Source organism: Erinaceus europaeus, chromosome 9 (assembly GCF_950295315.1).
Source record: "Erinaceus europaeus chromosome 9, mEriEur2.1, whole genome shotgun sequence".
NCBI lineage: Eukaryota > Metazoa > Chordata > Mammalia > Eulipotyphla > Erinaceidae > Erinaceus > Erinaceus europaeus.
In genome coordinates, this window is record NC_080170.1 from 125,726,113 (window position 1) to 125,752,520 (window position 26,408).

The following is a 26,408-nucleotide window of genomic DNA, read 5'->3' on the forward strand; positions in this document are numbered from 1 at the left end:
GCCCGGCCCTGGCTGTGACGCATCTGGCCACCCATGTAGAGACACGAGGACAGCTCCGTCCTGGGGTCCCCTGCCCAGACCAAGGGCCCTTTCTTTGCCTGGCTGCTGGGGTGACCTCAGGTGACGCAGAGCTGGCCAAGCCCTGGAGCTCCGGGCCAGGCTGCCTGCGGAGGGCAGCGGGCACCCCTCACACCTTCTCGAGGGCACCCACCCGAGGGTCCCCCGAAACTGGACGGCGGGTCCTGCTGGGTCCCCAGGTTCTGTCCGGGAAGCCCCCCAGCACTGGCCGCCCTTCACCCTAAGTGTCCCTGTCAAGCCATGGCGCCTGGGGCAGCTCCAGGATGGGGAGCCCCCGGCAAGACCCCCACCCCTGAGCTTGGCCTCCCCGGTCCACCCTTGTGTCCGGCCCATCCTTGTGTCTGTCTGTCCGCAGAGCGCGAGGAGCTGGTGCAAGGTGTGATGGCGCAGGTGGCTGAGCAGTTCTCCAGGTAGGACGCTGCCCGCTGCCCTGGCCAGGGGTGCAGCCTGGGGGGGCCCTAGGGGCATGGGGTGCCATATGGGGGCGTGGTCGGGGGCTGCTGTCTGGGGCGTGGCCGGGACGGACTGGGTGTGGCCTGGGGCGTGGTCAAGGCTGCGTTTGGGGCGTGGTCGGGGTTAGATCTGGGCGTGGTCAGCATTACATTGGGGGTGTGGTCGGGGACTGTGTGTGGGCGTGGTCGCGTGTGGGCGTGGGCGTGTGTGGGCGTGGCCTTGGGCAGAGGGAGTCGCTGCCAGGCCTGCTGGGCCCCGCACCCAGAGAGGCACCTGAGAGTTGGGGCCCAGCTGGGCCGCCTGGGGTCAGGAAGCAGCTTTTTTTTGGAGACAGAGGCACTGACAAGGGACGGGGAGACTGGCAGAGACACCTGCAGTCCTGCTGCACCACTGGTTAAGCTCCGCCCCCCCGGGCGCGGACCAGGGCCTTGAACCCGGGGTGTGTGCTGACACGTGTGCTCTAGCAGGAGTGCCACCACCCAGCCCCTATTTCTCTTTTTTAAATTTATTTATTTTAATATTTTCTTTTTTATTTTATTTATTTTCCCTTTTTTGTTGCCCTTGTTGTCTTTTTATTGTTGTCACGTAGTTATTATTGTTGTAGTGGTTGTTGTCGTCGTTGTTGGCTAGGACAGAGAGAAACAGAGAGAGGAGGGGAAGACAGAGAGGGGAAGAGACAGACAGACACCTGCAGACCTGCTTCACCGCCTGGGAAGCGACTCCCCTGCAGGTGGGGAGCCGGGGGCTCGAACCGGGATCCTTAGGACGGTCCTTGAGCTTTGCGCCACGTGTGCTTAACCCGCTGTGCTACCACCCAGCCCCATTATTAATTTTTTTAATATTTATTTATTCCCTTTTGTTGCCCTTGTTGTTTTTTTACTGTTGTAGTTATTATTGTTGTTGTCGTTGTTGGATAGGACAGAGAGAAATGGAGAGAGGAGGGGAAGACAGAGAGGGGGAGAGACAGACAGACACCTGCAGACCTGCTTCACCGCCTGTGAAGCGACTCCCCTGCAGGTGGGGAGCCGGGGGCTCGAACCGGGATCCTTATGCTGGTCCTTGCATTTTGCGCCACCTGCGCTTAACCCACTGCGCTACCACCCAGCTCCCTATTTTTTAATTTCTTAGAATAGAGAGATTTTGAAAGGGAAGAGGGAGAGATTAGGGAAGAGGGAGACAGGGTGAAAGACACCTGCAACCCTGCTCCACCACTCATGAAGCGACTCCCCTGCAGGTGGGGAACCCGGGGCTCGAACCCGGGGCCTTGTGCCTGGGAATGTGTGTTCCTCCAGGTGTGCTACCGCCCAGCCCCTTGGCAGTTCGTCCCAAAGGGCATGGCCATTGGGGTTTTCAGAGTGGTTCTCCTTGGACACACGTCCTTGGGGTCCCCAGTCACCCGCAAGGTTGGCCCCAGCTGTCTCGTGGAGGCTTGAGGTGGGCTCCCTCTTCACGGACCCTCCTGGCTCTGGGGCGACTCAGAGACCCGGCCGCACCTGTTGTGCTGGGTGTGAGCAGGTGGCGCGTGGGGTTATCCTACACAGTATAAGCACAAGGATCCCGGTTCGAGCCCCCGGCTCCCCAGCTGCAGGGGAGTCGCTTCGCAGGCGGTGAAGCAGGTCTGCAGGTGTCTGTCTTTCTCTCCCCCTCTCTGTCTCCCCTCCTCTCTCAGTTTCCCTCTGTCCTATCCAATAAAATGGAAAAATGGCCTCCAGGAGCCGTGGATTCACAGTGCAAACACCAAGCCCCAGCGATGACCCTGGAGGAAGAAAGGAAAAAGCAGGAGGGGAGGGGCCGGGCGAAGGAGGGCCCACAATGTCCAGAGCTGCTGGAGCTGAGGACGGGGCCTGGGGAGAGAACACGGGGACCCCAAGCGGGAGGTCGAGGGTCTGCGGGGGGCAGCGTGCAGGGCTGGGCCGTCCTCGTGAGCAGTGGACAGAGACACCCGTGGTGGACGCAGGGCAGTGTCCCCCGCCGGCCAGCCCGAGTCACGGTGAGGGTGACGGTGACACTCTGCCGTTCTCCCCCCAGAGCCTTTAAACTCAGTGAGCTGAAGGCCGAAGTCACCAGCCAGCTGACCGTGCTGGAGCGCCGCGTGGAAGGTGAGTGGCGGCCACCACTGCCGGGCGGACGGCAGGGCAAGAGGCAGGCTGCAGCCCCGGCACCGCGTGAGGGGAGCCCTGGCACTGGGGGAAGCTCGGGGGCTGTGGTCTGTCTCTCTCTGATTGAAGAATTGTCCTGGGAGCCGTGAGTCAGCACGGCCCGGCTCAGATCAATCATCAATCAATTCATCAATAAACAGCCACTGAAAACGGCGCCCTGGGGCTGGGAGGCGGCTCTGTGGGGGCACACAGGACCTGCAAGCCCTGAGTTCAGCCCCCCGCACTGCCCACAGGCTGAGCTGAGGGGGCTCTGGTCCAGGAAGCCGTGCCCACGGGAGGTACAGGCAGAGACGGGTGAGATCTCTCTGAGAGACACCGAGAGCCCAGCCGACCGGTCACTCAGTCTCTCTGTGACGCGAGTGACAGTGGAAGCTGACAGCCACACCACAAAGAAAGCCCCAGGAATCGCGGGTTCGAGGCAGGCGTGGGCAGGGCAGAGCAGCTGGGCGCGGCCGTCACACTGGAGCTGCCGCTCGCTCAGCCCAGAGCCCCCACGGCCACCGTGCGGTCTGCCCCTGACGGAGCACCCTGCGGTGTAGACTCAGAGGCGCAGCCGCCTAGGTGTGGACTGAGTACTAGAGAGTACCGCGGTGTAGACAGAGGCCTGGAGTCTCTTACACCTGACTGACTCTCGGCGAGTCCCGCAGTGTGGACAAAAGTCTAAGAGGTTAGAGGTCCTGTGGTGCAGACCTGGATTCGCCTGCAGTGTAGACAAAAGCCCTGAGTGTCCCGGGTGAGAACTGAAATCTAGGAGGGTGCTGACATGTGGCCTCAAGTCCTGGGGGCTTCCTGCGGTGGGGACCAAGTTCTGGAGTGTCGTCCCGCGCCCCAGGCAAGGCAGCAACAGCCCTCCCGTTGTGCCCCCGAGCCCACATGGCCACATTAAAAATCAATGTTAACCGGAGTCGGGCGGTAGCGCAGCGGGTTAAACACACGTGGCACAAAGCGCAGGGACCGGCATTAAGGATCCTGTCCGAGCCCCCGGCTCCCCACCTGCAGGGGAGTCGCTTCACAGGCGGTGAAGCAGGTCTGCAGGTGTCTGTCTTTCTCTCCCCCTCTCTGTCTCCCCTCCTCTCTCCATTTCTCTCTGTCCTATCCAACAACAACAACATCATCAATAACAATAACTACAACAACAAAACAAGGGCGGCAAAAGGGAATAAATAAATATATTAAAAATCGATGTTATTAAAGAGAGAGGGAGAAAGCGCAAGCAGAGCTCCATTCCGGCATGCAGCACTGGGGATCAAGCCCAGAACCTCAGCCATGCAAGTCCTGTGTTCCACCTGCTGAGGTGTCCCCTGTCCTCTAAAGCTGCCCCACACGTTGACCTTGGTGACCTTGGTGTTTTCTGGGAACTGGTGTCCTGGCTGGTCCCTGGGGCCTGACGCCCCCCCGTCTGTCCTGTCTACCCAGTCCGTCCTGGCCACTGACCGTCGTGGCCTCTCCCCTGGGGGCCTGTGGCCTTGCCCACCGTGTGCTGGTGACCTCCCCGCCATGGGGCGTGACGAGGGCCAGCAACGGGGCTCAGGGGAGGGGCCAAGGCTCCCCCACAGGAACACCGGGTCCAAGCGGGAGCAGGACCCCGCACGCAGGGTGGGTGGGCACCCGTTCCTAGCCGCCCCGGTCTCCATGGTAACCCACCTCTCTGGGCAGTGGAGGCTCTGAGGGCCGTGGAGATCGAGAAATGCAAGACGGACATCAGAAGGATGCGTGAGGAGCTGGCAGCCAGGAGCAGCAGGTAGGGGCCAGGTGGGGGGCAGCAGGTAGGGGCAGCAGGTAGGGGGCCAGGTGGGAGGGGCAGCAGGTGAGGGGCTGGGGGTGGACTGGACACAGAACTCTTGGGTCAGGGGATGGGGCCCCCTCGCCCACACCCCCAGACTCAGCGTGCGTGCTTGGGCCACTGGAGTTGGGCCACTGGTGGTGATGATGGTGGTGGTGGTGATGGTGGTGATGATAATGGTGGTGGTGGTGGTGGTGATGGTGATGGCGGTGGTGGTGATGGCGGTGATGGTAATGGTGAAGGTGGTGGTGTTGGTAATCGTGGTGGTGGTGGTGATGATTGTGGTGATGGTGGTGGTGGTGATGGTGGTGGTGGTGATGGTGGTGGTGGTGATGGTGGTGGTGGTGATGGTGGTGATGGTAATGGTGGTGGTGGTGATGTTGATGATGATGGTGGTGGTGGTGGTGATGGTGGTGATGGTGAAGGTGATGGTGGTGGTAATGGTGGTGGTGGTGATGGTGATGATGGTGGTGATGATGATGGTGATGGCGGTGGTGGTGATGGTGAAGGTGATGGTGTTGGTAATCGTGGTAGTGGTGATGGTTATGATGGAGGTGATGGTGGTGGTGATGGTGATGATGGTGGTGATGGCGGTCTTGGTGGTGATGTTGGTGGTGGTGTTGACGGTGATGATAACGGTGATGGTATAAGCACAGCACATCATGGAGGGCTTGTGAGCCTTGCTTGGCACCTTCACACTGCCCACAGCCCTGTGCCCAGGGCCTCCGTGGTCCCCACCCAGGTAGCGTGTGGCTGCAGTGTGTCCCCTGCCCTAAGGCCTGGCATGCTGGTGACAACGCCCTGGGTGCCACTAAGGTTCCTGTGGGCCTGTGAAGCCGGGACAGTCATGTGCAAACACCAGTCGTCTCGGGACCCCCCCCAGCTTGTAGGGTCTCATCCCACTGAGTGAGGGCTGCTGGGGGTGGGGGCAGGGTGGAGGGGACCCGGGTCTGTGCAGGCCAAGCTGAGTGCCATGCAGGGCCGCCTCGCACCCCAAGCCATGGGAGAGATGCCTTTGTCCCCTCCAGCAGCCTCCCCAGGAGGGACGAGGTCTGACACACACCCCGTGCCTGCAGGGGGGAGGCGGGGAGGGCTACAGGGCCATGGCCTCTGCTTTCACTCCTAGCAAATGGCCAGCCTGGCCTGTTCCCCGGCGAGGGCTGCGGGGAGGGGTGCAGCCCCGGAAGGAGCAGCAGAAGCCAGGGCCACCCAGAGGCAGGCTGGGCACAAAGCCAGCACAGGCAGGAGGCCGGTCCCCATGGCAACAGCACAGATGGCAGGGCCAGACATGGCTGGCACTGGGAGATGCCCAGGGCACCCCAGGAGCCGCTGGTGGGCGAGGGCAGACTGTCTGCTGGGGGAGGGGGCCTCAGGGTGCTGGCCCAGTGTATGCCTACGGCATGGGCACGCCTGGGGGCAGCTGTCACCCGTCTGCCCGGACCCCTCCCGCGGGCACCCGGCCAGCGTCTGTCTCTGAGCCTCCCTATGGCAGAAGGAACAGCTCAAGACCTCCAGCTCCCGGCCCTCGGCCTCTGGGTGGTCAGCCTCCACACCGGGCAGGACGGGCCGCGGGTCACAGAAGCAGCTGCTATCACTCTGACTCATTTTCTTTTCTTTCTTTTTTTTTTTTTTAATATTTTACTTATTTATTAATGAGAATGGAAGAGAGAAAGAACCAGACATTCCTCTGGTCCATGTGCAGCTGGGCATTGAACTCAGGGCCTTGTGTTTGAGAGTCCAACGCTTTATCCACTGTGCCAACTCCCGGACCAACCCTTTTTCACAATTTTTTTTCCTCCAGGGTTATTGCTGGGGCTCAGTGCCTGCAACACGAATCCACCGCTCCTGGAGACTATTTTTTTTTCCCTTTTTGTTGCCCTTGTTGTTATAGCCTCGTTGTGGTTATTATTATTATTGCCATTGTTGATGTTGTTCGTTGTTGGATAGGACAGAGAGAAATGGAGAGAGGAGGGGAAGACAGAGAGGGGGAGAGAAAGACAGACACCTGCAGACCTGCTTCACCGCCTGGGAAGCGACTCCCCTGCAAGTGGGGAGCCGGGGGCTCGAACCGGGGTCCTTGCGCCGGTCCCTGCGCTCTGTGCCACGTGCGCTTAACCCGCTGCGCTACCACCCAACTCCCCTGATTATTTTTTTGATATTTTATTTCTTATTGGGTAGAGACAGCTAGAATTGAAAGGGAGAAGGAGGGAGAGAGGGAGAGAGACCCCTGCAGCCCTGCTTCACCACTCGCAAAGCTTCCCCCCTGCGGGTGGGGGCTGGGGGCTCGAACCTGTGTACGAGCACACTGCAACATGTGTGCTCAACCAGATGTGCCACCACCCACGCCTCCCCCCTCCATTTCTCTCTGTTCTGTCAAATAAAATCGGGGAAGGATGGCCCCCAGGATCAGCAGGTTCCAGGTGCCGGCTGTGACCCCAGCGATATCCCTGTAGCAAACAAGAAAAGGAAAAACAGTCGAATACAAGTCGGGCCAGGAGAGACAGGGACAGGGAGACACAGCTGAGCTCTGGCGCTGAGCTCCTGAGACCCCACAGGCCCTGGGTTCAATCCCCGGCATCCCTGTGCCAGCCCTGGTCTCTCTGAGGCCCGAGGTCCCTTCCAGCGATGTGCAAAAACTAAAAAGGAAAGTCAAGGGCCAGGTGGTGTGCGCCCAGCCGAGCGCACAGATTGCCAGAGCAAGGAGCTGGGTTCGAATCCCCAGCCCCACCTGCAGGGGGGAAGCTTTACAAGTGGTGAAGCGGGGCTGCGGGTGTCTCTGTCTCTCCCTCTCTCCCTCGCCCTCCCCTCAATTTCTCTTTGTCGGGTCAAGTAAATAGTAGACAGAAGAGAGAGAGGGGGGGGGGAGAAAACAAAAAGGTGTGGTGTCCCCTTCCTCCTCAAGAGACGTGTGGTGGCCACATGTCTGGGCCTGAGCGATGTGTCCACCGCTGACGAGGCTGGGCTGGGGGTGGGGCTCCAGCTGTGAGTCCGGTGACCCTCCCGCCCCATCTCCTAGGACCACCTGCCCCTGTAAGTACAGCTCTGTGGACAGCAGCAGAACGCTGGGCCCTCGGCGAGATGTCCCCACTTACCCCAAGGTAAGCGCCACTCGGCCCCAGGCCCACGGCCCCCCACCCCCGCCATGGCCCCCAGGCCCGCTTCCCACACCTTCAGCCCCTCAGCGCAGCCGACCCCCTGCCTTTCCTGGCATCTTCTCACTCACACCCGAGTCTCCCTCTGTCCTCGTCCTGGTGTCCTGTGCTGGGGACAGGAGCCCTGTCACTCCCAACCATACACACCCAGCAGCCTTGATATTCAGAGTTCACGGTGGGGCTGGGAGACGGATCAGCTGGTGGAGTGCATGCCAGCTGGGTGTGGGGCCCTGGACGACAAGGGAGCTCCCTGCACAGCACCCAGGGAGCCCCATGGAGGGTGGGCAGGGCTGTGGGGTCTCTCCTCTCTCAGCACCCTGCACAGCACCCAGGGAGCCCATGGAGGGTGGGCAGGGCTGTGGGGTCTCTCCTCTCTCAGCACCCTGCACTGCACCCAGGGAGCCCACATAGGGAGGGCAGGGCTGTGGGGTCTCTCCTCTCTCAGCACCCTGCACAGCACCCAGGGAGCCCATGGAGGGTGGGCAGGGCTGTGGGGTCTCTCCTCTCTCAGCACCCTGCACAGCACCCAGGGAGCCCATGGAGGGTGGGCAGGGCTGTGGGGTCTCTCCTCAGCACCATGCACAGCACCCAGGGAGCCCATGGAGGGTGGGCAGGGCTGTGGGGTCTCTCCTCTCTCAGCACCATGCACAGCACCCAGGGAGCCCATGGAGGGTGGGCAGGGCTGTGGGGTCTCTCCTCTCTCAGCACCCTGCACAGCACCCAGGGAGCCCATGGAGGGTGGGCAGGGCTGTGGGGTGTCTCCTCTCTCAGCAACAGGCACAGCACCCAGGGAGCCCCATGGAGGGTGGGCAGGGCTGTGGGGTCTCTCCTCTCTCAGCAACAGGCACAGCACCCAGGGAGCCCCATGGAGGGTGGGCAGGGCTGTGGGGTCTCTCCTCTCTCAGCACCATGCACAGCACCCAGGGAGCCCATGAAGGGTGGGCAGGGCTGTGGGGTCTCACCTCTCTCAGCACCCTGCACAGCACCCAGGGAGCCCATGGAGGGTGGGCAGGGCTGTGGGGTGTCTCCTCTCTCAGCACCCTGCACAGAACCCAGGGAGCCCATGGAGGGTGGGCAGGGCTGTGGGGTCTCTCCTCTCTCAGCACCAGGCACAGCACCCAGGGAGCCCATGGAGGGTGGGCAGGGCTGTGGGGTCTCTCCTCTCTCAGCACCCTGCACAGCACCCAGGGAGCCCATGGAGGGTGGGCAGGGCTGTGGGGTGTCTCCTCTCTCAGCACCAGGCACAGCACCCAGGGAGCCCATGGAGGGTGGGCAGGGCTGTGGGGTCTCTCCTCTCTCAGCACCCTGCACAGCACCCAGGGAGCCCCATGGAGGGTGGGTAGGGCTGTGGGGTGTCTCCTCTCTCAGCACCCTGCACAGCACCCAGGGAGCCCATGGAGGGTGGGCAGGGCTGTGGGGTCTCTCCTCTCTCAGCACCCTGCACAGCACCCAGGGAGCCCATGGAGGGTGGGCAGGGCTGTGGGGTCTCTCCTCTCTCAGCACCCTGCACAGCACCCAGGGAGCCCATGGAGGGTGGGCAGGGCTGTGGGGTCTCTCCTCTCTCAGCACCCTGCACAGCACCCAGGGAGCCCATGGAGGGTGGGCAGGGCTGTGGGGTCTCTCCTCTCTCAGCACCAGGCACAGCACCCAGGGAGCCCATGGAGGGTGGGCAGGGCTGTGGGTCTCTCCTCTCTCAGCACCCTGCACAGCACCCAGGGAGCCCATGGAGGGTGGGCAGGGATGTGGGGTCTCTCCTCTCTCAGCACCCTGCACAGCACCCAGGGAGCCCATGGAGGGTGGGCAGGGCTGTGGGGTCTCTCCTCTCTCAGCACCCTGCACAGCACCCAGGGAGCCCATGGAGGGTGGGCAGGGCTGTGGGGTCTCTCCTCTCTCAGCACCAGGCACAGCACCCAGGGAGCCCATGGAGGGTGGGCAGGGCTGTGGGGTCTCTCCTCTCTCAGCACCCAGGGAGCCCCATGGAGGGTGGGCAGGGCTGTGGGGTCTCTCCTCTCTCAGCACCCTGCACAGCACCCAGGGAGCCCATGGAGGGTGGGCAGGGCTGTGGGGTCTCTCCTCTCTCAGCACCAGGCACAGCACCCAGGGAGCCCATGGAGGGTGGGCAGGGCTGTGGGGTCTCTCCTCTCTCAGCACCAGGCACAGCACCCAGGGAGCCCATGGAGGGTGGGCAGGGATGTGGGGTCTCTCCTCTCTCAGCACCAGGCACAGCACCCAGGGAGCCCATGGAGGGTGGGCAGGGCTGTGGGGTGTCTCCTCTCTCAGCACCCTGCACAGCACCCAGGGAGCCCATGGAGGGTGGGCAGGGCTGTGGGGTCTCTCCTCTCTCAGCACCCTGCACAGCACCCAGGGAGCCCATGGAATGTGGGCAGGGCTGTGGGGTGTCTCCTCTCTCAGCACCCTGCACAGCACCCAGGGAGCCCATGGAGGGTGGGCAGGGCTGTGGGTGTCTCCTCTCTCAGCACCAGGCACAGCACCCAGGGAGCCCATTGAGGGTGGGCAGGGCTGTGGGGTGTCTCCTCTCTCAGCACCCTGCACAGCACCCAGGGAGCCCATGGAGGGTGGGCAGGGCTGTGGGGTGTCTCCTCTCTCAGCACCCTGCACAGCACCCAGGGAGCCCATGGAGGGTGGGCAGGACTGTGGGGTCTCTCCTCTCTCAGCACCAGGCACAGCACCCAGGGAGCCCATGCAGGGTGGGCAGGGCTGTGGGGTCTCTCCTCTCTCAGCACCCAGGGAGCCCCATGGAGGGTGGGCAGGGCTGTGGGGTCTCTCCTCTCTCAGCACCATGCACAGCACCCAGGGAGCCCATGGAGGGTGGGCAGGGCTGTGGGTCTCTCCTCTCTCAGCACCCTGCACAGCACCCAGGGAGCCCATGGAGGGTGGGCAGGGATGTGGGGTCTCTCCTCTCTCAGCACCCTGCACAGCACCCAGGGAGCCCATGGAGGGTTGGCAGGGCTGTGGGGTGTCTCCTCTCTCAGCACCCTGCACAGCACCCAGGGAGCCCATGGAGGGTGGGCAGGGCTGTGGGTGTCTCCTCTCTCAGCACCAGGCACAGCACCCAGGGAGCCCATGGAGGGTGGGCAGGGCTGTGGGGTGTCTCCTCTCTCAGCACCCTGCACCGCACCCAGGGAGCCCATGGAGGGTGGAGCAGGGCTGTGGGGTCTCTCCTCTCTCAGCACCAGGCACAGCACCCAGGGAGCCCATGGAGGGTGGGCAGGGCTGTGGGGTGTCTCCTCTCTCAGCACCCTGCACAGCACCCAGGGAGCCCATGGAGGGTGGGCAGGGCTGTGGGGTGTCTCCTCTCTCAGCACCCTGCACAGCACCCAGGGAGCCCATGGAGGGTGGGCAGGGCTGTGGGGTCTCTCCTCTCTCAGCACCCTGCACAGCACCCAGGGAGCCCATGGAGGGTGGGCAGGGCTGTGGGGTCTCTCCTCTCTCAGCACCCTGCACAGCACCCAGGGAGCCCATGGAGGGTGGGCAGGGCTGTGGGGTCTCTCCTCTCTCAGCACCCTGCACAGAACCCAGGGAGCCCATGGAGGGTGGGCAGGGCTGTGGGGTCTCTCCTCTCTCAGCACCAGGCACAGCACCCAGGATGCCCATGGAGGGTGGGCAGGGCTGTGGGTCTCTCCTCTCTCAGCACCCTGCACAGCACCCAGGGAGCCCATGGAGGGTGGGCAGGGATGTGGGGTCTCTCCTCTCTCAGCACCCTGCACAGCACCCAGGGAGCCCATGGAGGGTGGGCAGGGCTGTGGGGTCTCTCCTCTCTCAGCACCCTGCACAGCACCCAGGGAGCCCATGGAGGGTGGGCAGGGCTGTGGGGTCTCTCCTCTCTCAGCACCAGGCACAGCACCCAGGGAGCCCATGGAGGGTGGGCAGGGCTGTGGGGTCTCTCCTCTCTCAGCACCCAGGGAGCCCCATGGAGGGTGGGCAGGGCTGTGGGGTCTCTCCTCTCTCAGCACCATGCACAGCACCCAGGGAGCCCATGGAGGGTGGGCAGGGCTGTGGGGTCTCTCCTCTCTCAGCACCAGGCACAGCACCCAGGGAGCCCATGGAGGGTGGGCAGGGCTGTGGGGTCTCTCCTCTCTCAGCACCAGGCACAGCACCCAGGGAGCCCATGGAGGGTGGGCAGGGCTGTGGGGTGTCTCCTCTCTCAGCACCCTGCACAGCACCCAGGGAGCCCATGCAGGGTGGGCAGGGCTGTGGGGTGTCTCCTCTCTCAGCACCAGGCACAGCACCCAGGGAGCCCATGGAGGGTGGGCAGGGCTGTGGGTCTCTCCTCTCTCAGCACCAGGCACAGCACCCAGGGAGCCCATGGAGGGTGGGCAGGGCTGTGGGGTGTCTCCTCTCTCAGCACCAGGCACAGCACCCAGGGAGCCCATGGAGGGTGGGCAGGGCTGTGGGTCTCTCCTCTCTCAGCACCCTGCACAGCACCCAGGGAGCCCATGGAGGGTGGGCAGGGCTGTGGGGTCTCTCCTCTCTCAGCACCCTGCACAGCACCCAGGGAGCCCATGGAATGTGGGCAGGGCTGTGGGGTGTCTCCTCTCTCAGCACCCTGCACAGCACCCAGGGAGCCCATGGAGGGTGGGCAGGGCTGTGGGTGTCTCCTCTCTCAGCACCAGGCACAGCACCCAGGGAGCCCATTGAGGGTGGGCAGGGCTGTGGGGTGTCTCCTCTCTCAGCACCCTGCACAGCACCCAGGGAGCCCATGGAGGGTGGGCAGGGCTGTGGGGTGTCTCCTCTCTCAGCACCCTGCACAGCACCCAGGGAGCCCATGGAGGGTGGGCAGGACTGTGGGGTCTCTCCTCTCTCAGCACCAGGCACAGCACCCAGGGAGCCCATGCAGGGTGGGCAGGGCTGTGGGGTCTCTCCTCTCTCAGCACCCAGGGAGCCCCATGGAGGGTGGGCAGGGCTGTGGGGTCTCTCCTCTCTCAGCACCATGCACAGCACCCAGGGAGCCCATGGAGGGTGGGCAGGGCTGTGGGTCTCTCCTCTCTCAGCACCCTGCACAGCACCCAGGGAGCCCATGGAGGGTGGGCAGGGATGTGGGGTCTCTCCTCTCTCAGCACCCTGCACAGCACCCAGGGAGCCCATGGAATGTGGGCAGGGCTGTGGGGTGTCTCCTCTCTCAGCACCCTGCACAGCACCCAGGGAGCCCATGGAGGGTGGGCAGGGCTGTGGGTGTCTCCTCTCTCAGCACCAGGCACAGCACCCAGGGAGCCCATTGAGGGTGGGCAGGGCTGTGGGGTGTCTCCTCTCTCAGCACCCTGCACAGCACCCAGGGAGCCCATGGAGGGTGGGCAGGGCTGTGGGGTGTCTCCTCTCTCAGCACCCTGCACAGCACCCAGGGAGCCCATGGAGGGTGGGCAGGACTGTGGGGTCTCTCCTCTCTCAGCACCAGGCACAGCACCCAGGGAGCCCATGCAGGGTGGGCAGGGCTGTGGGGTCTCTCCTCTCTCAGCACCATGCACAGCACCCAGGGAGCCCATGGAGGGTGGGCAGGGCTGTGGGTCTCTCCTCTCTCAGCACCCTGCACAGCACCCAGGGAGCCCATGGAGGGTGGGCAGGGATGTGGGGTCTCTCCTCTCTCAGCACCCTGCACAGCACCCAGGGAGCCCATGGAGGGTTGGCAGGGCTGTGGGGTGTCTCCTCTCTCAGCACCCTGCACAGCACCCAGGGAGCCCATGGAGGGTGGGCAGGGCTGTGGGTGTCTCCTCTCTCAGCACCAGGCACAGCACCCAGGGAGCCCATGGAGGGTGGGCAGGGCTGTGGGGTGTCTCCTCTCTCAGCACCCTGCACCGCACCCAGGGAGCCCATGGAGGGTGGGCAGGGATGTGGGGTCTCTCCTCTCTCAGCACCCTGCACAGCACCCAGGGAGCCCATGGAGGGTGGGCAGGGCTGTGGGGTCTCTCCTCTCTCAGCACCCTGCACAGCACCCAGGGAGCCCATGGAGGGTGGGCAGGGCTGTGGGGTCTCTCCTCTCTCAGCACCAGGCACAGCACCCAGGGAGCCCATGGAGGGTGGGCAGGGCTGTGGGGTCTCTCCTCTCTCAGCACCCAGGGAGCCCCATGGAGGGTGGGCAGGGCTGTGGGGTCTCTCCTCTCTCAGCACCATGCACAGCACCCAGGGAGCCCATGGAGGGTGGGCAGGGCTGTGGGGTCTCTCCTCTCTCAGCACCAGGCACAGCACCCAGGGAGCCCATGGAGGGTGGGCAGGGCTGTGGGGTCTCTCCTCTCTCAGCACCAGGCACAGCACCCAGGGAGCCCATGGAGGGTGGGCAGGGCTGTGGGGTGTCTCCTCTCTCAGCACCAGGCACAGCACCCAGGGAGCCCATGGAGGGTGGGCAGGGCTGTGGGGTCTCTCCTCTCTCAGCACCCTGCACAGCACCCAGGGAGCCCATGGAGGGTGGGCAGGGCTGTGGGGTGTCTCCTCTCTCAGCACCCTGCACAGCACCCAGGGAGCCCATGCAGGGTGGGCAGGGCTGTGGGGTGTCTCCTCTCTCAGCACCAGGCACAGCACCCAGGGAGCCCATGGAGGGTGGGCAGGGCTGTGGGTCTCTCCTCTCTCAGCACCAGGCACAGCACCCAGGGAGCCCATGGAGGGTGGGCAGGGCTGTGGGGTGTCTCCTCTCTCAGCACCAGGCACAGCACCCAGGGAGCCCATGGAGGGTGGGCAGGGCTGTGGGTCTCTCCTCTCTCAGCACCCTGCACAGCACCCAGGGAGCCCATGGAGGGTGGGCAGGGCTGTGGGGTCTCTCCTCTCTCAGCACCCTGCACAGCACCCAGGGAGCCCATGGAATGTGGGCAGGGCTGTGGGGTGTCTCCTCTCTCAGCACCCTGCACAGCACCCAGGGAGCCCATGGAGGGTGGGCAGGGCTGTGGGTGTCTCCTCTCTCAGCACCAGGCACAGCACCCAGGGAGCCCATTGAGGGTGGGCAGGGCTGTGGGGTGTCTCCTCTCTCAGCACCCTGCACAGCACCCAGGGAGCCCATGGAGGGTGGGCAGGGCTGTGGGGTGTCTCCTCTCTCAGCACCCTGCACAGCACCCAGGGAGCCCATGGAGGGTGGGCAGGACTGTGGGGTCTCTCCTCTCTCAGCACCAGGCACAGCACCCAGGGAGCCCATGCAGGGTGGGCAGGGCTGTGGGGTCTCTCCTCTCTCAGCACCCAGGGAGCCCCATGGAGGGTGGGCAGGGCTGTGGGGTCTCTCCTCTCTCAGCACCAGGCACAGCACCCAGGGAGCCCATGGAGGGTGGGCAGGGCTGTGGGGTCTCTCCTCTCTCAGCACCCTGCACAGCACCCAGGGAGCCCATGGAGGGTGGGCAGGGCTGTGGGGTCTCTCCTCTCTCAGCACCCTGCACAGCACCCAGGGAGCCCATGGAGGGTGGGCAGGGCTGTGGGTGTCTCCTCTCTCAGCACCCTGCACAGCACCCAGGGAGCCCATGGAGGGTGGAGCAGGGCTGTGGGGTCTCTCCTCTCTCAGCACCAGGCACAGCACCCAGGGAGCCCATGGAGGGTGGGCAGGGCTGTGGGGTCTCTCCTCTCTCAGCACCAGGCACAGCACCCAGGGAGCCCATGGAGGGTGGGCAGGGCTGTGGGGTCTCTCCTCTCTCAGCACCCTGCACAGCACCCAGGGAGCCCATGGAGGGTGGGCAGGGCTGTGGGGTCTCCTCTCTTATCTTCCTTTGTCTTGAAGAAATCAAAGTTGGTGGAGGGGAGAGAGCATAGTAGTTATGCTAATGACTTTCCTTCCTGAGCCAAAGGTTCAATCCCCTGCTGAATGGATCTCTAGTAGCAAAAAAAAAAAAAAACTTTAAAAATGGCCTGAGTCTGGGCAGTGGGCACTCACTTTCTCACTCATGTTATCTCGCGCAAGGATCTGGCCTCAAGCCTGTGCTCCCCGCCTGCAGGTGGTGAAGCAGGTCTGCAGGTGTCTCTCCCTCTCTGTGTCCCCCTCTCAGTTCCTCTCTGTCCTGTCCAAGAAAAACTTTTTAAAATTTATTAGGAGGTGGAGGTGATGGAGCCTTTGGCCGGGAAAGTGGTCAGCGGCGGCGTCTGATGCTCAAGGCTCTGGGCTCTGCCCGCGGGGGAGAAGGGAGAGAGAGCTTCCTTTAGGGGACTTTTTCTTTTCTTTCTGCTTTTTTCCCTGAGTGTGCATGCGATCCACTGCTCACTGCAGGCTTTCTTCCCCTCTTTGGTCAAACAGAGAATGAGAGAGCCCCCACAGCGCAGCTCCACCAGTCATGGAGCTTCCCCTGGTGCTAAGCCTGGCGCTCCCATATGGTGCCAGGGCTCTAATGCAGCTTCTCAGGCCTGATGAATGGCGTGCTGTGCTGGCTGAGCTGTCCCCCTGCCTGGACTTCCCCTGGTTTTGATTGAACTTTATGACTTGAGAGAGAGAGAGAGAGCGGCATCCCCGTGGAAGGCGAGACTCCATCGCCATGACACTCCTACCCCTCAGTACCTGCTTTCCCCCGAGACCGTGGATGCCTTACGCAAGCCCACCTTTGACGTCTGGCTGTGGGAGCCCAACGAGGTGAGTGTGGGGGCGCCAGGGGTGCCCGTCCAGGGCTGAGGCTCTGTCCTCTGTGACAGGAGGGTGGCCAGCGGGCTCCAGGGAGCAAGAAGTCTGGGGGGGGGGAGCCGAGGCTGGAACCCAGGCGGAGATGCAGACACGCCGAGGACACGGGGCCTCGGAACTGGACGGGGTGGCGGCTGTGTGGTCCCAGTCCCGGGTCCTTGCCGGCACTTGGGGACAACCGGGAGGGCTCCTGTCCTACCCGCAGTGACCAAGCCACCGCCTCTGTGATGGGGTTTCCCTGAGCCCGGAGCAGGGGCACCCGGACGGGTACGGGGAGGCCAAGGCGGGGGTCCTCAGCCGGCCAGCCCGGTGCCCCCCCCCGCAATGCCAGGGACATGGGCTGTGTCCCAGGCCCACCCGGGGTCCCGTCTGGGAGGGCCTCAGGGCACAGGCCGGGGAGAAGCCAGTTCCCAGGCCAGCAGGGGCAACTCCACAGGTCACTCCGCGGGGCAGGTGGCCCACCAGGGTCCAGGCCGAGGGCTGCAGCAGGTGTCCAGGAGGGAGGGTGGGTCCCCGGCCGTGGCCCTCCTTCCTCCCCCGCCCCCGCAGATGCTGAGCTGTCTGGAGCACATGTACCAGGACCTGGGCCTCGTGCGGGACTTCAGCATCCACCCCGTGACGCTCAGGAGGTGGCTGGTGAGGGGCCGGGCCTGTGGCGGCCAGAGAATGCTGAGGACCAGGCCTGGGAGGAGGCGAGGGGTGCTGGGGCGGGCATGAGTGTGTGCGGGGATGCGTGCTCAAGTTGCGTCTGTGTGAGGACATCGGTGACGTGTGTGCGCGTGACACCGTGAGAACTGCACGATCTTGTGTGAATACGTGACAAGTGTGAGAGCAGGTGAGAGCGTGTGGACATGTGTGTGAGAACACGTGAGAACGTGAGAACACGCGAGAGAACATGTGAGTGTGAGAACACGTGAGGGTGAGAACACATAAGAGCATTGAGAACATGAGAGTGTGAGAACATGAGTGAGAACATGTGAGTGTGAGAACACGTGAGGGTGGGAGAACACGAGAGCATGAGAATGTGAGAACACATGAGAACATGTGAGTGTGAGAACACGTGAGGGTGGGAGAACGTGTGAGAACACGTGAGAGTGAGAACACGTGAGGGTTTGAGAACACGCAAGCGCATGAGAACATGAGTGAGAACACGTGATGGTGTGAACACAAGAGTGTGAGAAAGCGTGCGCGTGTGAGAGTGGTCCTGCGTGCAGCATGTATAAGCATGTGACAGCATGTGGGTATGTGAGCCCATGGTCCCCTGCATGACTGGCAGACGTGCACATGCGTGTGTGCACGTGTGAGAGCATGGTGTCCGTGTGTCCGAGGGACTGTCACAGGGTGAGTGAGTGCTCAGTGCCCTCAGGCTGAGGCAGGAAAGGTGGGGGCACCCAGCTTCACCCCCTCTGAACCCTCTGCCCGGGTACGAGCATGACACCTGACCCCCGGCCAGGGCCAGCTGGTCTCCGTGGGCTAGCCTGGGACCTGGGACCCCGTCACCCAGCACACGGAGCCACGGGGAGCTCAGGGGGGCAGCCAAGGCAGGGAAGGGACCCCGCTGGTTGGGGCAGGAGGGCAGGTGGGGGACAGGTGAAGGGATGGGGGCAGGTGGGGGACAGGCAGAGACGGGACAGGTGGGGACAGGTGAAGGGATGGGGCAGGTGAGGGACAGGTAGAGAAGAGGCAGGTGGGGGACAGGTAGAGATGGGGGCAGGTGGGGGACAGGTAGAGACGGGACAGGTGAGGGACATGCAGAGATGGGGCAGATGGGGGGCAGGTGGGGGGCAGGTAGAGATGGGGGCAGGTGGGGGACAGGTAGAGATGGGGGGCAGGTGCGGGACAGGTAGAGATGGGGCAGGTGGGGGACAGGTAGAGATGGGGGGCAGGTGGGGGACAGGTAGAGATGGGGCAGGTGGGGGACAGGTAGAGATGGGGGGCAGGTGGGGGACAGGTAGAGATGGGGCAGGTGGGGGACAGGTAGAGATGGGGGGCAGGTGAGGGACAGGTAGAGATGGGGGGCAGGTGAGGGACAGGTAGAGATGGGGCAGGTGGGGGACAGCTAGAGACGGGGCAGCTGGGGGACAGGTAGAGATGGGGCAGGTGGGGGACAGGCAGAGAAGAGGCAGGTGGGGGACAGGTAGAGATGGGGGGCAGGTGGGGACAGCTAGAGACGGGGCAGCTGGGGGACAGGTAGAGATGGGGGGCAGGTGGGGGACAGGTAGAGACGGGACAGGTGGGGACAGGTAGAGATGGGGGGCAGGTGGGGACAGGGGAAAGGACGGGGCCAGGCAGGCGTAGGAGGCAGGTGGCGGGCAGCTAGGGCAGGGGAGCGGCCCAGGTGAAAGGGGCGGACAGGTGAGGGCGGGCGGCAGGGCTGAGGTGCGGGCACCCCGCAGATGTGCGTGCAGGACAACTACAGACAGAACTCCTTCCACAACTTCCGCCACTGCTTCTGCGTCACCCAGATGATGTACAGCCTGGTCTACGTGTGCGGGCTGCAGGTGGGTGCCCCGGCCCGGGAGGGAGCCCCCTGCCCACACCGGCCAGGCCGCCCCGAGCAGCCCCCAGCGCCCCTGTGCCCCCAGGAGAAGCTGTCCCAGCTGGACATCCTGGCGCTGATGACAGCGGCCATCTGCCACGACCTGGACCATCCCGGCTTCAACAACACGTACGGCCCCCACCACCCCGCCCCGAGGACCAGGGGCCGCCGCTCCCTGTGGGTCGCACGCCGGGCCGAGGGCGCACGGGCCGGCTTTGCCCACCGCCACCAGAGGCGCCCTGCGTGGGCCCCAGGGTGGGAGCCCCGTGTGGGCAGAGCTGGGCTGTGCGGGGGAGGCCGGGGGAGCCGGGGGCTGGGGCACAGCCACGCTACCACACCCGCCGCAGCCCCCCGAAGCCCCCGTCCCTCAGCCCAAGCCCCAAAGCCTGTAGCCCGCGCGCCCTGCTCCTGAGCCCCTGCCCACCCCGTCGGCCCATCAGCCCCCCCAGCCCGCCCCCCGCCCCCTCCTGAGCCCGACCCCTCCCTCCTGAGCCCGCCCCCTCCCTCCTGACCCCGCCCCCGCCCCCTCCTGACCCCGCCCCCTCCCCTCCTGAGCCCGCCCCTCCCCACCTGACCCCGCCCCTCCCTCCTGACCCCGCCCCTCCTAAGCCCGCCCCTCCCCCTCCTGAGCCCGCCCCCTCCCCTCCTGAGCCCGCCCCTCCCCTCCTGAGCCCGCCCCCTCCCTCCTGAGCCCGCCACTCCCCTCCTGACCCCGCCCCTCCCCCTCCTGAGCCCGCCCCTCCCCTCCTGAGCCCGCCCCTCCCCTCCTGACCCCGCCCCTCCCCCTCCTGAGCCCGCCCCTCCCCTCCTGAGCCCGCCCCCTCCCTCCGGACCCCGCCCCCGCCCCCTCCTGACCCAGCCCCTCCCCTCCTGACCACGCCCCCTCCTGACCCCTCCCCTCCTGAGCCCGCCCCTCCCCCTCCTGAGCCCGCCCCCTCCCCTCCTGAGCCCGCCCCTCCCCTCCTGACCCCGAGCCCTCCCCTCCTGACCCCGCCCCTCCCCCTCCTGAGCCCGCCCCCTCCCTCATGACCCCGCCCCCTCCCTCCTGAGCCCGCCCCCTCCCCTCCTGAGCCCGCCCCCTCCCTCCTGAGCCCGACCCCGCCCCCTCCTGAGCCCGCCCCTCCCCTCCTGACCCCGCCCCTCCCTCCTGAGCCCGCCCCTCCCCTCCTGACCCCGCCCCCTCCCTCCTGAGCCCGCCCCCTCCCTCCTGAGCCCGACCCCGCCCCCTCCTGAGCCCGCCCCTCCCCTCCTGACCCCGCCCCTCCCTCCTGAGCCCGCCCCTCCCCTCCTGACCCCGCCCCCTCCCTCCTGACCCCGCCCCCTCCCTCCTGACCCCGCCCCCTCCTGAGCCCGACCCCTCCCTCCTGACCCCGCCCCTCCCTCCTGACCCCGCCCCTCCTAAGCCCGCCCCTCCCCCTCCTGAGCCCGCCCCCTCCCCTCCTGAGCCCGCCCCTCCCCTCCTGAGCCCGCCCCCTCCCTCCTGAGCCCGCCACTCCCCTCCTGAGCCCGCCCCTCCCCCTCCTGACCCCGCCCCCTCCTGACCCCTCCCCTCCTGAGCCCGCCCCCCCTGAGCCCGCCCCCGCCCCCCCTGAGCCCGCCCCTCCCCTCATGAGCCCGCCCCCTCCCTCCTGAGCCCGCCCCCTCCCATCCTGAGCCCGCCCCCGCCCCCCCTGAGCCCGCCCCTCCCCTCATGAGCCCGCCCCCTCCCCCTCCCCTCCCCCTGAGCCCGCCCCGCCCCTCCCCCTCCCCCTGAGCCCGCCCCGCCCCGCCCCGCCGCAGGTACCAGGTCAACGCCCGCACGGAGCTGGCCGTGCGCTACAACGACGCGTCCCCGCTGGAGAATCACCACTGCGCGGTGGCCTTCCGCATCCTGGCGCAGCCCGACTGCAACATTCTGGCCGGCCTGGCCCCCGAGCGCTTCAGGCAGATCCGCCAGGTGGGGCGCGGCGGGCGGGGATCGTGCGGGCCGGGCGGGGGGCCGGGGGGCCGGGGGGCCGGGGTCCGTGTCCAGCCGGGGGCCGCGCCCAGCCCCCACCCCCGCTCCGCCCGGCCGCGCAGGGCATCATCACGCTGATCCTGGCCACCGACATGGCGCGGCACGGGGAGATCATGGAGGCCTTCAAGGACGCGGTGGCCGGCTTCGACTTCAGCAACGAGGAGCACCGGACCCTGGTGAGCACCCCCACCCGGGCCGCCCCGAGGCCCGGCCATCTCGTCCTGGGTGGACAGAAGCCGAGCGGGGGAGACAGAGACGCCTGCCGCGGGGGCGGGGGCCTGGGGGCTCGAACCCGGGGCTGGCGCTCCACGTGGGCGCTCAGCTCAGCTGCGTTGGCCGCCGCCTGGCCCGGGGCTGCAGTCTCCCGCCTTTCCGAAACTCCTTCGGCCACGGGGCGGTGGGCACCCGCACCCTGAGGTCCTCGGCCCCCACCCGGTGGACTCAGCTCGGCACCTCACTCCATGGGGGGAGGCGGCTCGTCGTCCGGGTTTAGTCCACTCACGGTGACCCACCGCCCCAGTTCCAGTCTTGCTTCAGCAAAGGGTGAGAGCTCACCTTTATCCTGGCTGAGTAGTATTCCGCAGCAGACAGCCTTCAGCTTCCTGCCGCTGGTCTGGGACCCTGCAGTGGACGAGCCCCCTCAGACCCGCGCCCAGACCCTCCGGGGGGCTCCCTGGAGCGGTGCTGGGGCTGGCGGGGCGGCGCCTTGCCTTGGAGCGGGTGTCCCTCAGCCGGGCAGACACTCCCGTCCCGCGGACGCTGTATCGTCCGTCTGTCCGCCCCTTCCGCTCCGGCCTCCCGGACTGTGGCTGTTGTCCAGGCGGCGGACCCTCACCCTGTGGGGTCGCCTGACCCGGCCCCTGACCCCACGCTCCCTCCAGCTGAAGATGATCCTCATCAAGTGCTGTGACATCTCCAATGAGGTCCGGCCCCCCGAGGTGGCGGAGCCCTGGGTGGACTGCCTGCTGGAGGAGTACTTCACGCAGGTGCGCTCACTTCTCTAGACTGTTTCCCAGAGCCCCACAGCTCTGGCTCCCGCTGGTGCTGGGGATGGAGCCTGGATTTTTTTTTTTTTTTTTATAATTTTTAAAAACATTTATTCCCTTTTGTTGCCCTTGTTTGTTATTCTTGTTGTTGTTGATGTCGTCGTTGTTGGATAGGACAGAGAGACACGGAGAGAGGAGGGGAAGACAGAGAGGGGGAGAGAGAGACAGACACCTGCAGACCTGCTTCACCGCCTGGGAAGCGACTCCCCTGCAGGTGGGGAGCCGGGGGCTTGAACCGGGATCCTTACGCCGGTCCTTGTGCCTGTATTTTCTTTTCTTTATCCACAATAAATAAATATTATTATTATTTAATATTTATTTATTTTCCCTTCTTTACCCTTGCTATTTATTGTTGTAATTATTATTGTTGTTGTTGTTGATGTCATTGTTGTTGGATAGGACAGAGAGAAATGGAGAGAGGAGGGGCAGACAGGGGGAGAGAAAGACAGACACCTGCAGACCTGCTTCACCGCCTGGGAAGCGACTCCCCTGCAGGTGGGGAGCCGGGGGCTCGAACCGGGATCCTCACACACGGTGACACGTGCGCTCAGGCGCCGCTTAAAGTGCCGGCAACGGGCCGTGGGCTACAGCGAGCTCGGGCCTGTGTGCAGCCTCTACCGCCCTGACCGCACCCGCCCGCCCCTGCCCTCCCTGCCGGCTTGCCCAGCACGTCACCGGGACCGGGTGTGGTGGTGGCAGGGTAGGTGGGGCAGGGACCCCGAGCACCCAGCCGCCCGCCTCACGCAGAGCGACCAAGAGAAGGAGGAAGGCCTCCCGGTGGCCCCTTTCATGGACCGAGAAAAGGTGACCAAGGCCACCGCCCAGATCGGCTTCCTCAAGTTCGTCCTCATCCCCATGTTCGAGGCCGTCACCGAGGTGAGTGTCCCGCACACGCGTGTTCGCTCTGACACGTGTACCTGCTGGAGATGCACACATGACGTGCGCCCGGCCGCCGGGCCCCGACCCCGGCCCCCCAGCCTGCTGCTCCGTGGACCGCTTCCCCACACCCCAGGTGTCCCCCAGCCCTGGGAGGCCTTGTCACCCTCAGAGGGGCCCCCGACCTGCGCCCAGCACGCGGCCATGCCAGGCGAGCCCCCTCCAGCCGGGAGGCCACAGTGCCCCTTCCGGAACCTTCCACGGGCGGGCGGCGAAGGCCCCTCCCCTTAGCGGGGGTGGGGGTGGGTGAGGGCTGGCGAGGGCAAGATGGGGCCCGGCTTGGACCCTCCTCAGGGACCCGGCTGAGCGGCGACCCGAGCAGGGTCCCTTGAGACCCGGAGGGGACAGTGGTGGCCCAAGGCCCCCGGGGGCATCCAGCTTTGGGGACCACTTCCTCCCCCCCCCCCCCGGCCGTTCCCCGGGGGTCCCTGGCTGAGCGGGACGCTGCTTGCCTGTGTCCCCCCAGCTCTTCCCGGTCGTTGGGGAGGTCATGCTGAAGCCCCTCTGGGCAGCCAAGGACCGTTACGAGGAGCTGAGGCGGTCAGAGGACGCCCGGACAGAGGTGACTGGCGGAGGAGTCCGTGGGGTGGGTCTGCCCTGGGCGCCTGTGTCACCTGCCTTGTGGTCGATCCCCTCAGGGAGTCTGTCCTCGGGCCGACAGGGGGCCTTCTCCAAGGAGACCCCGGCCCGAGGTCCCACACCCCAGATGTCCCCGTCAGTGCCCAGCCAGCGGCCCTGCCCTGCCCCTTCTCACAGGGACAGCTGCTGCCCGGGCCCCAGCGCCAACCACAGACGACTCTCCTGTGGTCACTTGGCCGCAGGTCACTCTGGGGACGTCACGAGGGGAGTCCCAGGTCACAGGCCAGGACACTAGCTCTGTGTGCCTCTCCTCTCCGTCTCTCACTCTTCCTTTTGCCCCCGCTGTTACCGGCGCTCCACACCCACTGCTCCCGGCGGACAGTTCCCATTTCATTGCATAGGCAGAAAGAAACGCAGAAGGGTGGGGAGAGCCCCGGCGGTGGCGCACCCGGTCGCAGGCACACGCTACAGGGCACATGGACCCGGGTTCAAGCCCCCGCTCCCCACCTGCAGGGGGGAAGCTTCACGAGCGGTGGAGCAGGGCTGCGGGGGTCTGTCTCCCTTCCCGTCAATCTGTCTCTATCCAGTCAGAGGCCTAGTGCCCAGCTGCACCAGGGCCCTGTCCCCAGGGTGCCCTCACTCTGCTCTGAGCTGCTTCCGGACCCTCCACGCAGCCCTGGCCCCCCAGACGGCCCGTGGTCACTCCAGGCGTTGTGCCCACTCCTTGATGCCTCCCACCCCAAAGCCCGGGGGCAGAACACGCCAGGCTGAGAGGAGGCCCCCAGACTCACTGGAGTCCACCGAGTCCCCAAAGGGGGACAATCAGCCCCTGTGGGGTGCCCGCCCCCCCCCCCTGCCCCAGCAAGGTCAGGCCCCTGCAGCCAGGGAGACCCCAGGTGCCAAGCGGGTGGGGGTGCGGGGGGATGCGGCTGGGCCCCTCACGCCCCCTCCCTCTGCTCTGTCCGCAGAACAGGGAGCCCCTGACCCTCCAGAATGAGCCCCAGCCAGACAGGACGGAGCCACAGCCCCAGAGGATCGGGCAGGGTGACCCAGGTGGGTGCGGAGGCCACGGGAGAGGCAGAAAGGGCTGAGCTCTCAAGGTAGCGCGTGTGCCCTGCTGCCCCGGCCGCCTGGTGAGGGGCAGAGCTGTGGGTCTCTCCCTCTCTGGAATCAACAGCACGGATGTTGGCGTGGGACTCACGTGTGTGAGGACCCACATACAGATACGTGCAGACACCCAGAGACACAGGAGGGGAGGGGCCAGTCATTGGCGCACCTGGATAAGCGCTCACATTCCAGTGCGCAAGGGCCCAGGTTCAAGCTCCTGGTCCCCTCGCACCTGCAGGGGAAAGTGAAGTCCAGCTCTACCTTCCCTGTCTCTATCAAATACATAAACAATAATCATACACACACACAGACACACAGACACCCTGACTCACTTCACGCTGTGTCCGGGAGGGACCCAGGAGCCCGTGCTGCCCGAGCTGTCACCAGCCTCAGGCCCGGCTGAGCAGGCCATCTGTGGGTCTGTCCCTGGCCTCAGGGCCCCCGGCTGAGCAGGCCGTCTGTGGGTCTGTCTTGCTGAGTTGCTTGCTGAGTGCAGCCTCCTCTCTCAGTAGCCAGCCAGGCCTGAGGGAAGGCGGCTCCAGCCAGGTCCTGAACTGACACTGAGTCCCCGTGTCCCTCCGGCAGGACAAGATTCGGCCCCCAGCCCCAAGACGCCTTTTCTGGGGACTCTCACCTTCCCCTATGAGCCCTGAGAAGGGGGCCCGTGCGACTGTACAGTGTTTTTATTTTAAATTGTCTTTTTAATAATATATTCTTGTATAGAAATAGTGCCAAGCCTCCTGTTCTCTATTCCTGGGGGCATCGGCTCAGCAGGGATGGGGTGTTGCCACAGCCTCCCCGAGGGTTCTGGGGCCCCCTCAGGCTGAGGGGACAGCTCCTGGTGGAAGCCAGGACACCCAGCCCCGGAGCTCTGACCTCAGACGCCCCCTCACACAGGGGCAGCCGCACCCCAGGCCGGCCAAGCCTCACAGGGAGCCCCAACACTGGCCCAGCAGCTCCCCCGAGGGCTCCCTGCACCCGCATTCACGCCCCACCCCAGCCAGGGTCCTGACAACCCGGAGAGCCGGGGCCATTGCGTTTGACTCCTTTCTCTTCTGCCCCAGGTTCTGTCTGTGGGGCTCAGAGCTGGCACTGCAAACCCACCCGTGGTCGCTTTTTTTTTTCCTACTTTATTTTTGACAGGATAGAAATTGAGAGGAGGGACAGAGAAAAACAGAGATACCGGCAGCTCTGCTTCACCGCTCATGAAGCATTTCCCCCTGCGGGTGGGGAACGGGCTCGAACCCGGATCCTCACACACGGTGATGTGTGTGCCTAAGAGGGTGCCACGGCAGGCCCTGGTCTTGGCTTATTCGTGCAGAGCCAGGCCTCACGTGAGAGCTCCTGGCCTACGACTTGCATTCAGAAGCAGACAGACAGACAGACACAGAGGGGGACACCCCCTCCCAGGGCACCAGAACCCAACCCCGGCCTGGCACACCGGGCACCCAGCTGACCCAGGAAACACAGACAGCCCAGCAGGCAGGGGCAGGGGTAGAGGGTCTCCTGGAAATTCAGAGACCACCCCCTCACCTCAGGGGCCCTCGTCACATCAGCAGCTGGCAGGGGTGCTGCAGAGCAGAGGAAGGGCGCCCCCTGAGGCTCGCCAAGTGAAGCCCCAGCAACAGCTGGTCACTTCCCCAGGGACAGGTGTCCTGTCCACCAGCCCTGCGCTTGCAGGCCAGCCTCCACTCTGCCCTCCTGACCGACCCTTGTGGGGAGGAAGGGGTTAACACCGCTCTGGGAGACACAGGCCTGACCAGCTGGACGCCCCTCCCAAGGCCACGCGGGGCGCAGGACTGGGCGGCAGGGGGCAGCCACGTCTCAGGGGGCCGGGTAGGTCAGCACATGGGGACAGCAGGCAGGACACTTCTGACACCCCAAGATGGCCAGGCCCGGGCCCCAGGGATGGCCCCCTGACCGGCTGGGGCAATGGTCAGAAAGCGGTGGAACCGCCTCCGGACACAGCAGCCGAGAAGCCTCAGAAAAT

General features: G+C 65.2%; 1 protein-coding gene across 3 annotated transcripts in view; it reads left to right on the forward strand.

Moving 5' to 3' along the window:
* The window catches only part of PDE9A (phosphodiesterase 9A), a 48,632-nt gene extending 23,483 nt beyond the window's left edge, over positions 1-25,149 (forward strand). Inside the window, exons 5-19 of one of the 3 annotated variants that reach the window (XM_060198778.1) lie at positions 434-488; positions 2,560-2,630; positions 4,347-4,431; positions 7,490-7,571; positions 16,096-16,170; positions 16,765-16,851; positions 18,612-18,716; positions 18,801-18,883; positions 20,534-20,690; positions 20,813-20,926; positions 21,632-21,736; positions 22,544-22,672; positions 23,199-23,294; positions 24,280-24,364; positions 25,004-25,149. In XM_060198778.1, the coding sequence (XP_060054761.1) occupies positions 434-488; positions 2,560-2,630; positions 4,347-4,431; positions 7,490-7,571; positions 16,096-16,170; positions 16,765-16,851; positions 18,612-18,716; positions 18,801-18,883; positions 20,534-20,690; positions 20,813-20,926; positions 21,632-21,736; positions 22,544-22,672; positions 23,199-23,294; positions 24,280-24,364; positions 25,004-25,071 (1,397 nt within the window). In that variant the 3' untranslated portion in view covers positions 25,072-25,149. Of the gene's footprint in view, positions 1-433; positions 489-2,559; positions 2,631-4,346; positions 4,432-7,489; positions 7,572-16,095; positions 16,171-16,764; positions 16,852-18,611; positions 18,717-18,800; positions 18,884-20,533; positions 20,691-20,812; positions 20,927-21,631; positions 21,737-22,543; positions 22,673-23,198; positions 23,295-24,279; positions 24,365-24,927 lie in introns of all 3 variants that reach the window. The other 2 variants (XM_060198779.1, XM_060198780.1) reach the window with 2 other exon arrangements.
* Positions 25,150-26,408: the final 1,259 nt, after the last annotated feature.